We start from the raw sequence: 12,980 nt of genomic DNA, 5'->3' as shown, positions 1-12,980 counted from the left end.
TCTTTTTACAATATTATTTTCCTTTCCTAGAATACTATTAAATTACATTTTGATGAAAGAAAGTGTTTTATTTTTTTTCTGTTTTGAATAACATTTAATTCCCAGACGATGGACATTTATTAAGAGCAATACTATATAATTGCAATACTTGCAATAGCAATCAGGAGTTGATGTTGTCTTGAAAACCAAATGTGTCATGCACACTGAGCCTGACTTGACTGTCTGTTTCAGTTTCTGCAGTGTCATTCATAAGTTCACAGCAGTAGTTGGTTTCCAAGTGATGCAGTTAACGCTTCTTCTTTAGTGAACTCGGACACATTCTCTCATCTCCTCCCCTGATTAAACTTTAATGAGTCTGACAACACGCTAAACAGCTTCACAGCTTCTTTCAACTATATCAGAGAGGAAGCACTGATCTACGAGACAAACCTGCTTTCATCCCGCAGTCAGGCATATTCATCCTCATCTCACGATAACCTTCCAATCTCGCTCTCTGCATATCATTTGGATGAAAGGAGGCATTTGTCAAAGAAAATTGTAAATGGCGCTGATGTGAGGATAATGACCCGCGTTAGACAGTGCAACCTTTGTTTCCAGTGCCAGCTTACCAATTCATTCCATTACACACGTGAAAGACACAGCCAAGTGTAAAATGCTCGTTTCACTCATCTGGAAAATAAATGGAAATAAGCAGTGTTTCTAAGTCGTATTAAACATGGAAAACTGCTGCAAGGTTTTTTTTTTTTAAACATGTGCTTCAGCTTTCTGTTACATGTTTCTTATGGGAAGGCAGGCTTACTGGTTTATAAGCTTTGTTTTTGGAAGATACCATGGTAACCGACAGAATAATGTCAAGTCATTGAGAGAACACAATGAGCTGCTATTATGTTACGATAACATTTGAGAAACCATTTGTTCTCTACCTAATCATGGCCTAAATGTATATTTTTTTTATTTTTTTAGGACCATGAACAGAGGAGAGTTCTCCATAATCACTCAGCTGAAGAAAGAAAGTAAGTCTGATTGTTTCCATCGCTCTTCTCCATCTTTTTCTCTTTCTGTGTTGGATGGTAGAGAAGGAGTGATATGATGATGTGATTGTGACATAGTTTAATGTGAACCTGACTCTGTGGTCGCAGGGAGTTCTCTTCTGTGGTTTACCACAACAGTGCAACATGCAAGACTAGTGAACAAATGTTTCGAAATGTGCCAAATGGTTACATACATTAAGAGGATGACAGCAGTAGGACTTGTGCCAATATTGAGTTGGGGGGGAAATTTATGAAGCTGTTGTGCTAAACTCATGGAACACCCAAGATTTGAAATGGCAAAACTGTCAGCCTTTTTCTGTAGGGCCTTTTTCAACAAAAATACAACATTAGAGAACAAAAACAAGTGACGGCATAGAGAAAAAAAAAATCAAGTTTTTTTAAACTATTTATAATAGTATGCGAGGCAATCCAAGTGTACAGTGTTGTACAGTCATTCTCTCTTTACACCCCCACAGTGGATGACCAGTGGATGAACTACATCTCGATTTGTGGTCTGAGGACTCATGCGGAGCTGGAGGGCAGACTTGTGACTGAACTCATCTATGTTCATAGCAAGCTGCTCATCGCTGATGACAACACTGTCATTATTGGTAAGCTAACATTATTACAGTTAGCTGAAACAAATATTTAGCGTTTTTTTTTAATGCCTGCTTTTCTCTCTAAGTGTTGAGCAACTCACTGAGCAAGTGCAGAATTTCTTTATGGCTAGAGCCTTATACTCCCCCTTGTGGAACACTGTGGTACATAATTTGATTTTGAAGTGTAGATGGTAAGGCTTGAGAGACCCATATAATCATAACTCTGGCAGCTAAATAGCTGGTTTTCACATTTGTCCACTCATTTGTCATTTCCCTAAAATAATGAATTTGGAATGAGGTCAACAGACTTTTGTGTCCAAAAGAAGTGAGTTTTAATGAGGAAAATATTGTGGTCTGTGTATTTTACACATGACTGCACTGCCAGATGTGCAGTATTGACGTTTGCTCGGCAGATCTAAGCTAAGCCCTATCATCGTGCCTCTGTTTTCTTACATGACTGAAAGACATCACATTTGTAAAAATAAGTTCAAATAATACTTTGTATGAGGAGCGGAAGAAATTCATAAAAGATAAGCGAGTTGTCATTTTAGATAAAGCTTTAGATTTCTGTAGAAGATACAAGAAATCCAATAAGGAAAGCCATAGATCAGGAGGAGGCAGACGGGAACATTTAGCCGCATACTGAAATTGAGTTATCTCTGATTCTGTAGGTGGAAGATTTGTGTGCTATTGAATTAAATGCCTCGAGATCCAATCACGTATAAAACAATGAATCAAATTGAATCGCAGAGTATTAAAAAAAATCTTGTTTTCTTGCCCGTGATTATTATTTGTCTTGATATGTTCGATTAAGCGAGTCATGATCCGTGTGCGATTCCTTTTAGCAAACCCGCAGTCGAGCACATAGTGTCTTCATAGTTATTGCAATTTATGATACAGCTCAGAATAGTTTTACCAGGAATTGTTGTCATAATTTTGTCAAATATTAAACTAAAAATGTTATATATTTATTATTGTTATTTTATTTTAAACTGCTTTATTTTTAGTGTCATCAGCATAAGCAAAGTCAAGTTATTGTTTATTCTTTTTCTTGTCTATTTTACATTCAAAAACATTTGTTTTACAGGCTCTGCCAACATCAATGACCGCAGCATGTTGGGGAAGAGGGACAGCGAGGTAGCTGTGATTTTTGAGGACTCTGAAACAACAGCATCAGTGATGGACGGTCAAGAGTACCAGGCTGGCAAGTTTGCTCTGCAGCTCAGACTGGAGTGCTTCAAGTAAGATCTGATGGAAAGTTAACCATCCTAGTATTACCAACACAACTGAATCACAGCTAAAAGTCTTTGTCTTTCCATAAACCAGAACCATTCTGGGTGCCTTTACTGATCCAACCATTGATGTCAGTGACCCCATCAGTAACGGATTCTACAAAGACGTCTGGATGAGCATTTCGGCTCGGAACGCCACCATCTACGAGAAGGTGCGTTTGATTCCTTGAGTCTTTCTCCACTCGCTCCTGGGCATGTAATGGAATTAATGATGGCTACTTTCCATCTTCCTGTTTCATGGAACATTTGAATTATGATTTAGAGGTGTTGCTTGGTCATTTGTCAGATTATTGAGGTATTGCACTCAATCACCACTGAAACTCTCAGACTCAGTTGGCTGTTTGGCAGCCTCATGGCAGGCCAGTAATAATGAGGCTCAATGGAAGGAGAATTCGGAATTCTTATTCCAAGCCACCATTGTAGGCTGGCAATGTGAGTTAATACCTCACACGTCAGCCACACATCCAAATGTTTCACCCACCTCCGTAAAGGTGCAAGGTTTCCATTCCATAAAATAAAATTGAGTTTTGGAGAGTTTTGAAAAATGAAGAGAAGTTTCTTTTTACAATTATTTGATTTAAAAAGCATTGTATTTTTATTTTATATTAAGGTTTAGTACAAACCGCTCGATTTATCATAATAACCTCCTATTATTATTTGCGGAATAAATTAATTTGTCAAATATTTCTGTATTTCTACAATTACCATCAGTAACCTAGATTTGCATAATAGACCACTTTTCATTAAATTTTTAGTAATTGTGTTATATGCAGTTTTCTTTTTGTAATATTTAGATTTAATTTATTTTTATTTCAGTTTTAGTAATTTTAGTGCTTTATTTAAAATTGCAGCTTTATTTCAGGCAACAAATGCTTTTAATCGGTTTAGTTAACAATAACAACGCTGGAGCACTTTTGCCTAAGAAAAAAATGTCATGAACATTAAAAAAAAGAATACAGTGCTTACAGTTTTATCAAAATACAATTCTGATGTGGTGGCGTTGCAGGTTTTCCGCTGTCTGCCAACCAGTCTGGTGAGAAACAAACAGGAGCTCTTGAGTTTCCAGTCCAAACCAGGTCTTGATAAAGAGGAGCCTGTCAAAGCTCAGGAGCTCCTGAAGAAGATTAGGGGCTTCCTGGTCCAGTTCCCTCTGGACTTCCTCTGTGAGGAGAACCTCATGCCCTCAGTGGGCACCAAAGAAGCCATGGTGCCCACTGAGATCTGGACCTGATGACACCAGATCAGAACCACAGAAAAGACAATCCGCTTCCAGCATGAAGGGGAAACAAATCACTGTGGCAGACGAAACGCCACACCAACCAGTATGAAGGCGCAAAGGATATTAAGACAAACTGCCTTAATATGTCCTTCGTCATGGAAGAAATGGACAGCTTCATATTTTTTGTATCTTTTATCGTTTTTATAAATGTACATAATGATATATTTATAAGCACAGTGATTATTATTTAGTGATTTTACTATATTGTATAAATGAAAGTCACCTTTCTGAGATGCCAAACAGAAGGGCTTTTAAATAAATAATACAATTCTAATGTACATTTGATTTTTATTGTTAGAGCTGGCTCATTTGTAGAGGCACCACTCAAAATGAAGGGGCAAAATCGAGAGTGGAAGCCCTGTCAGAAATAATTTTGTCACTGGGCCCATTCTTGAGCACGGTGTCCCCAGTGGAAGCGCATCCATGACAGGCTGAGAACAGTGATGTGTGTTTTCTGTCTGGTGAACCTGCTCTTAGGCCAAGTCTGCTGAGGCTTTTACTGTCCAGCTTCACTGCCTGTGTCTAAGTGCCAGCACTCTGGGGAGACCAGACAATCTGTCTGTGAATTAAAGTGCTGAGTAACTGAGGGAAATTGTTGCTTCTCGACACCAAACATCGACGTGTGGCGTCTAATCCTACATTTTCCCCCTCACAAATGTGGTACAGGTCGATTTTCACGAGTCAGCACTTGTTGCCTTTTTTTTTTTTTATCCAATCTTTTTAACTTTTTGGTGGTATTTTCATGTTTAGTTTTATTTTCTTCTTTCAAACAAAGAGTACTGTATGGGAATACACTACAATGTCAAAGTTTGGGGTCGGTAAGATTTTTAAAAATCTTTTATGCTCATCTAGGCTTAATTTATTTAATCAAAAATAGTTCAAACAGTGATATTTTGTAATTATTACAATTTAAGATGTTCTATTTTAAAACAATTACTTCCTGTGATGGCAAAGCTGAATTTTCAGCATCAATACTATGACTATCAAAACAGTCTAGAGTGTCACATGATCCTTCATAAATTATTCACTAATATGCTGATTTGCTGCTCAAGAAACATTTCTTATAATTATCAATTCTGAAAACAGTTGTGCTGCTTAATATTTTTGTGGAAACCATGATACTTTTTTCAGGCTTTAATGAATAGAAAAAAAAGTTGATTTGAAATAAAACATTTTGTAGCATTATAAGTGTCTTTACTGTCACTCTTGATCAATTTAATGCGTCCCTGCTGAATACAAGTATTAATAAAAAATACAATCTTACTGACCCCTTCCTTTTGAAAGGTTGTGTGTGAATATTTGCAGCATTTAAGGCCTGCCAATATTACTGCCATAATGTGACGTATTTCTGAGTGAATCGGGATTCTCAATAAGAAATTTAAACCATAATGGTGGGTACACTAAAATAATACAATTATCTTTTTCTGTGAAATATAAAATGCTAAGCTGAATTGTTCACAATAATATCTGGAATATGCACTGAGAAAGCAAATTGGGTCCATTTTGTTTCATGTTGGCAATTAAATTATTAATCATAACTTATAAATCTGTTAAAATGAAAGAGATAAGAATGTTGTTTGCTCTCTTTCATGTATCACTATTTCTAAAGATTCAAGCTTGCTGCATCTGCATCTTTGCTGACAGCAAAGCCAAGCCTGAATGAATAACATGGACTTCTCAGCGAGAAACAACTCCTGTGCCACCTTTTCTAGCACATTTCATTGCCGGCATGTCGTTTCTTGGTATATTAATTGTCAATTTGATAGCAAGGTGTATTTACCCCTTGGCTCCATTTCGATAATGTGTTTGTACAGAAATTTGGACTTAAGTTGCAAATAAATCCGAAACCTCTTTTAAGAGAAAAGTTTTGAGAATGGTTTCCTTGGGGTCTTTTACTGCAATAGCTGATCTTAAATCATATTCTAATGTTTGTCTTTCTTTCCATTTTAACCCTGAAATCCAATCAAAACATGCCCTTTAGGCACCAGCGGCTGGGACAGAGGTTTAAATATATGAGTTGTATCCTTGTGAACATTAGTTTTAACGTTGTCATATCGCAGTGGAACCGGTTCTGATCTGTGCCCAAACCTGGAAGTCTTGAAACACGGTCATTATGAAGCAATTTAAATGCAAATCTGGCCACTGGCTCGTCCCCAAACGTGCCTCATTGGAGGAGACACCTGATAGAGAGTGGCCAATGTTAATGACATCCTCTGAGTGGAATCATGTTCAGAGGTATTGAAATCAAGAGTGTAAAGAGTTGATAGATTATCTCAGTGACCTTAATGGCTTCTTATCGTTGATGGTCTAAAAGCCTCCAGCTGCTCAACACATCCAGACCTTGAGCGTTTGGTTTCTTCAAGAGCGATCCGCTCATGAGCTGTCATGCCTCACTAACCACATGTGTCATTTGAAAACAGGATCATTGTCTCAATTACTGTGTACTGTAGTTCTCTGGCATTGTGAAATGGCTCATTAAACAGATTGTCTTCTTCTGAAATGAGAAAATTTGGAACGAGAAAATCATTCTCTGGCAAATTTGCATTGATGTTTACACGTATGCAAAGTCCATATGTTAATAATTATGCATTTTTGCACTACTCATTCTCATAATATAAACAAATACAGTATTGCTACTGAAGTCTGAGGTGATACAATATAAATCTTTCTAATTAAGCAAAATCACACTAGCAAAAGTGTTACTGACAGTATGATGTTGCTTATAACACTTGAAAAAACAAGAAGTTAATGTAATATGCACAAATTTGCAGCAATTGCGTGATGCTATCATGTCAATATGGCCCTAAATCTCTGAGGAATGTTTTCAGCACCTTGTTGAATCTTTACCACGAAGAATTAAGGGAGCTCAGATATATATCTGATATATATATATACACTCACCTAAAGGATTATTAGGAACACCATACTTATACTGTGTTTGACCCCCTTTCCCCTTCAGAACTGCCTTAATTCTACGTGGCATTGATTCAACAAGGTGCTGAAAGCATTCTTTAGAAATGTTGGCCCATATTGATTGGATAGCATCTTGCAGTTGATGGAGATTTGTGGGATGCACATCCAGGGCACGAAGCTCCCGTTCCACCACATCCCAAAGATGCTCTATTGGGTTGAGATCTGGTGACTGTGGGGGCCATTTTAGTACAGTGAACTCATTGTCGTGTTCAAGAAACCAATTTGAAATGATTCGAGCTTTGTGACATGGTGCATTATCCTGCTGGAAGTAGCCATCAGAGGATGGGTACATGGTGGTCATAAAGGGATGGACATGGTCAGAAACAATGCTCAGGTAGGCCGTGGCATTTAAACGATGCCCAATTGGCACTAAGGGGCCTAAAGTGTGCCAAGAAAATATCCCCCACACCATTACACCACCACCACCAGCCTGCACAGTGGTAACAGGGCATGATGGATCCATGTTCTCATTCTGTTTACGCCAAATTCTGATACCATCTGAATGTCTCAACAGAAATCGAGACTCATCAGACCAGGCAACATTTTTCCAGTCTTCAACTGTCCAATTTTGGTGAGCTCGAGCAAATTGTAGCCTCTTTTTCCTATTTGTAGTGGAGATGAGTGGTACCCGGTGGGGTCTTCTGCTGTTGTAGCCCATCCGCCTCAAGGTTGTGCGTGTTGTGGCTTCACAAATGCTTTGCTGCATACCTCGGTTGTAACGAGTGGTTATTTCAGTCAAAGTTGCTCTTCTATCAGCTTGAATCAGTCAGCCCATTCTCCTCTGACCTCTAGCATCAACAAGGCATTTTCGCCCCCATGACTGCCGCATACTGGATGTTTTTCCCTTTTCACACCATTCTTTGTAAACCCTAGAAATGGTTGTGCGTGAAAATCCCAGTAACTGAGCAGATTGTGAAATACTCAGACCGGCCGTCTGGCACCAACAACCATGCCACGCTCAAAATTGCTTAAATCACCTTTCTTTCCCATTCTGACATTCAGTTTGGAGTTCAGGAGATTGTCTTGACCAGGACCACACCCCTAAATGCATTGAAGCAACTGCCATGTGATTGGTTGATTAGATAATTGCATTAATGAGAAATTGAACAGGTGTTCCTAATAATCCTTTAGGTGAGTGTGTGTGTGTGTGTGTGTGTATATATATATATATATATAAAGAGAGCGAGAAAGAGAGAGAGCTCCTCCCCATTCCAGGCCGTTTGAAGTAGGTGTTAGGTGTTTGCTTATTAAAGGGATAGTTCCCCCAAAAATGAAAATTACCCCATGATTTACTCATCCTCAAGCCACCATAGGTGTAGATGACATTCTTCTTTCAGACGAATACAATCGGAGTTATATAAAAAAAATGTTCAGGCTCTTCCAAGCTTTATAATGGCCGTTCCTGTTTTGAAATCCATCAAAGTGCCTCCATCCATGATAAAAGTAATTCACACAGCTCTGGGGGGTTAATAAAGGCTTTCTGAAGTGAAGTGATGCGTTCGTGAAAGAAAAATATTCATATTTAAAACTTTATCGACTAAAGCCGACAGACAGACAGCCGTATGCAAGTCGACTTACCTCAAAAGAGTAACACTTGACTGTGTATGACATAGGATGTAGATATAGCGTAAGCTTTGACGCCTCTCGCGGTTCAAACAAACAGGGATGGGCAACAAACTCAAGCTCCTCCGACATTTCTCTTTAAAAATTGTCGTTTTAGATTTCTAATTCGTGACTGGTGTTTTGTTTTGCTCTATCCTCTGCGCTTCTGCGTTCGTCATTACGTTGTGAGTGAGTCAGGTCAAGTCTGACCTACCTCAGCCCTTGGTATCAAAGGCGACTCGGATATTGTTTTGGTTCAGTGAAAATGAACGGGAACTTTTGCCGCCTTAAACTACGTCATTGTCATGACAACCTAAAGCACGCTGCCTGTCAGCTCAAGCAGCGTGAGAATCAAGAAGCGGGAGACTAAACATATAATGGCCTCCGTCCATATTGTTTTAGCCAAATAAATAAATAAAAGGTCAGCCAACAAGGGACAATGAAGTAAAAGAGTCCTGTACTCACATCATGAAGCAAACCACCAACATAACAGATGTGTTCGTGTAATCAATTGGCTTTCGCCGTTTGTAATTTTCCTTTCAAGAGATCAACCCGCTGCTACATTTCTCTCAGATATGTTAAATGCTTATTCGGCGTCACTGTGATTGTGCATTGATATAATACATTCCAAAAATTATTTCCTTGAGGACAATATTTCGCCCACACACGACACGCCTGTCTGGTGATATTGCTGCTGCCTGAAACGCCAACGCTAGCATAATTGTTAATGTTTTCGAAAATGTCGACCCCTAGTTTTGATGAATAACATTAAAATGTATTCGTTCGTTCGGGCTGGTTCACACAGAACACGATTTTGCTTTGAAGGGCACTGGAATGGGTTAAAAAACACAGGGGTCTGGAGGCGCGTCTTTTAAAAGTTGAAATTCTTTTAACTTGCGCGAGACACTGCAAAAAGATGCAAGACAAGCACAACGGTTAAACACATCTGTCTAGCGCATGTTTACATAGAAACACAATGGAAAAGTAGCACACTGAAATGGAAAAACGTGTTCTGTGTGACTGGCCTCTCTGCTGAATGGTTTTAACAGACTGCTGGTGGTTCTTTTTCCTGCTTTAAAGGAGTTTTTCATGTTACACAGACAGTTTTTTTTTTTTTTTTTTTGTAGATTATAGTCAGATAAAAATTTTGTAAACTAAAGCAGCATTATTAGAATAACACTGTTTAAAAGGTGTAAAAATAAAATATTTATATAATAATTTAAATTGAACTAACATGCTAGCTATATAGTCCAGGCAAAGTAGCGTTTTACGACAGACTAATTGTAAAAGAATTTTTTTCAGCATAGATCATTTCTATGAGGTGTCCAGAGCAACATACTAAAAGTCCTAAGAAATCCTAGTTGAGGAAATATGTTAAATTCTCATCAATCCGAGATGTGTGCCAATAAGGCCAAGCAACAATACACCCCAATGGGGCTATTTTTTTCCTTTACTCCTATCAAAATGAAACTTTACACAATGAAAGTACCCATGAAAAGTAACATTTTTTGTATTACAAGTTTCTTTGAAAATGAATTTTAATATGCAAATGAGCTATACACTAATCGAATATGCCCAAAATACACCAATAGGCTTAATTTTTTCCTTTACTTCTACCACAATAAAACTTTACACAATGAAAGTATACATGAAAAGTAACTTTTTTTGTATTACAAGTTTCTTTTGAAATGAATTTGAATATGCAAATGAGCTCCACACTTATTGAATATGTCCTAATTTGCATAGGCAGAAACACCATTCATATGTATGGCAAATACATCGGCCCAATCTTCATCCAATCATCCTACTGCCAATGGGTGATGGCAATGCTGCTTTTAGACTGGCCTCTAACCTGAAAACTGCCTGGCTTGGTAGTACCTGCCAGGGGTATATTCCCCGCCGGTATAGTCTTCAGGGTCACAGAGGCACACAAGCCTCCCCACCATGACAAGGTAGCAACAACAGGGGCGGGGTTTTTTGGTGTGTTTTTTTTAGTTTTTTTTTATCCAGCCTGGATCCTCGACCCCTTCTCTCTGGCTCTTGGTTCTGGCACCCCCTATATCATTTCCTGGTTTGTTCTTTGCTTAGTTCTTCCCCTCTGGGTCATATTCATCTGATAAATCAGGCAACTGTGAGTTTGTGCAGCTAGTACCACGACATTCTCCGCAAATGGCAGTGCAAGGGAGTCCATATTTTTTGCATGTGCATCTCTTTGTGCTGCAGTCTTTTTTGCAACTGCAGCGGACTACATCTAGTATTTCTGGTGGTGCCGCAGGCTGATTTGTCATTATTGGCATAAATCTCCTATCCATAACATGCCACCCCCAGTCTTTTGGGTCCATACGTTCACTTACCCCTTTCCACTCCATCATTTGGTAAAAGACCCGAAGACTATGGAACTTTGCAGCTGTTGACGTTGGAGGGAGAGTTTGAGGTTCCACTGGAGATGAGTTCTGAGTTACTTTAACACAGAATCGCCTGTATCTCAGCATATCCAGTGATTCATCTTTTTCTCCCCCATACAGTGATACTAGAGCTTTTTCACCTGCTGCAATGATGATGCCTTTTCCCACATTTTCCTGTGACTGGCTGAACACCATAGCTTGTTCGAGAAAGCTAGTGTCATTCTTTACTTTTTTCAGTGCCATTCCCTTTCTTATGCCAAATACAGGGTCCGAAATTAACTTTTTGGCTCACCTGCCACAGGGACTGGTAGATGAAAAAAATCCACCAGCCAAGCATATTTTTTTACCGGCCAAAATAATAAACAGCCTTTTTTTTGTCACATATACATTAATTTCAGTACTTTTAATTGAGATAATAAGGTATTATGTTGAATACAAACATAAAAAATTGTCCAGAGCAAAATTTTAAATGTATAATAAAAAAAATCTATATACTGATCAAATTGAGAGAAATATATGAAATATTAGTATCATTGGGGTGAAATAAAAAATGTTTTTGTCAGTTTTGTTACCTGACTCATGTGGAAGGGAAGGCAGAACGTACTCGGTTACTTGCGTAACCCTCGGTTCCCTGAGAGATAAGGGAACGAGTATTGCGTTGCAAACGCTATGAGAAAACTCCTTTTCTCGAGAAAAGAACGGCCATGGTGTGTAAAGCAGAAGCAGCCTGGCCAGCGGCGGAGTATGCACAATCCGCGAGTGCTGAAGATGTTCTGCACGGCTTAGATGGGTGCGCGAGTGCGCGGCCTTTGCTCTCCAACTGCCAGCAGTGGGAGGACACAAATGGGCAGCGACTGCTTCTTCCAGTGGCGGGAGCTTCACAACACATATCCTTTTTCCTCAGCGCCATCAACAGATGAGAGCGTTAAGAGGCAGAAGAGCGCGTGCGCGCTGAAAAGGGAGTGCTGAATATTTCATATTTTGGTATGAACATTCACCCGCCAGTGTGGCGGATAGCCTTTTGCGATTTTCTCGCCAAACGGAAAATCTACCCGCATTTGGCGCTTGGCGGGTGTTAATTTCGGACCCTGGCCAAATAGACGAGACGTAGAATCACAGCCTAAAATGGCATGGATAAAGAGGAGATTATCACACACCTTGGGACCAAGTAATTCCTTCGTCTGCTTTATACACCATATCCGTCTTGTTTTTGTCGCTTTCTTTGGTTCTGGTGCCAGAAACAGCTCCTGTGCATTCAGATCAGCATGATGCAACAAGAGTACTAACAAGTCTGTGTCATCACCTACTAAGACTGTTTCTTTTGTTCTGGCAGAGGCAATGGCAGTTCGGACAATGAGCACATCTGCATCGTGCTTTGCATGGTCTGTGATACACCCAGCCCTCTCAAGTTTATCACTGAGATAAACCAAGAACCGTTGTTTGTTTTCCTTATTGTTAAGGAACTGGTCCTTTTTGGATTGGATGATCATGTCACCAGAGAAGTGTACAGTCACACCGGGAGTAACACCTGTTCGACGCAGTTGAGTGGCGTCTTTTATTGTTGGTTCTTCTTTGTAGCCATCAAAGACTATGCCAGTATCCGTACCATATTTCTGTGTGACATATCTGACATACATTTCACACACACTGTCATAAGTGGACCCTTGTGGCCATGGTAGACGATGTAGTAATGCACCCCCATCAAGGACATGATAGACATCACTGCTCGGTTGTCTTTGCTGCTGCTCAATAGATTTCCAGAGGACATCGGCAAGAATTGCCTTGTTTGCCTGTAGGGG

The 12,980-nt window shown here is 39.3% G+C and overlaps 1 protein-coding gene across 1 annotated transcript in view; it reads left to right on the top strand.

Annotated features, from left to right (window-relative positions):
* pld1a (phospholipase D1a) overlaps window positions 1–4,479 on the top strand; it is a 34,369-nt gene extending 29,890 nt beyond the window's left edge. The window contains exons 22-26 of the mRNA XM_084411164.1: window positions 964–1,013; window positions 1,508–1,642; window positions 2,718–2,871; window positions 2,957–3,074; window positions 3,929–4,479. Of these exons, the coding sequence (XP_084267290.1) occupies window positions 964–1,013; window positions 1,508–1,642; window positions 2,718–2,871; window positions 2,957–3,074; window positions 3,929–4,153 (682 nt within the window). The 3' untranslated portion in view covers window positions 4,154–4,479. The remainder of the gene's footprint in view (window positions 1–963; window positions 1,014–1,507; window positions 1,643–2,717; window positions 2,872–2,956; window positions 3,075–3,928) is intronic.
* Window positions 4,480–12,980: the final 8,501 nt, after the last annotated feature.

Source organism: Rutilus rutilus, assembly GCF_951802725.1.
Source record: "Rutilus rutilus genome assembly, chromosome: 6".
Classification (NCBI taxonomy): Eukaryota; Metazoa; Chordata; class Actinopteri; order Cypriniformes; family Leuciscidae; genus Rutilus; species Rutilus rutilus.
The sequence above is the reverse complement of the archived record's forward strand: the minus strand, read 5'-3'. Positions and strand labels throughout refer to the sequence as shown.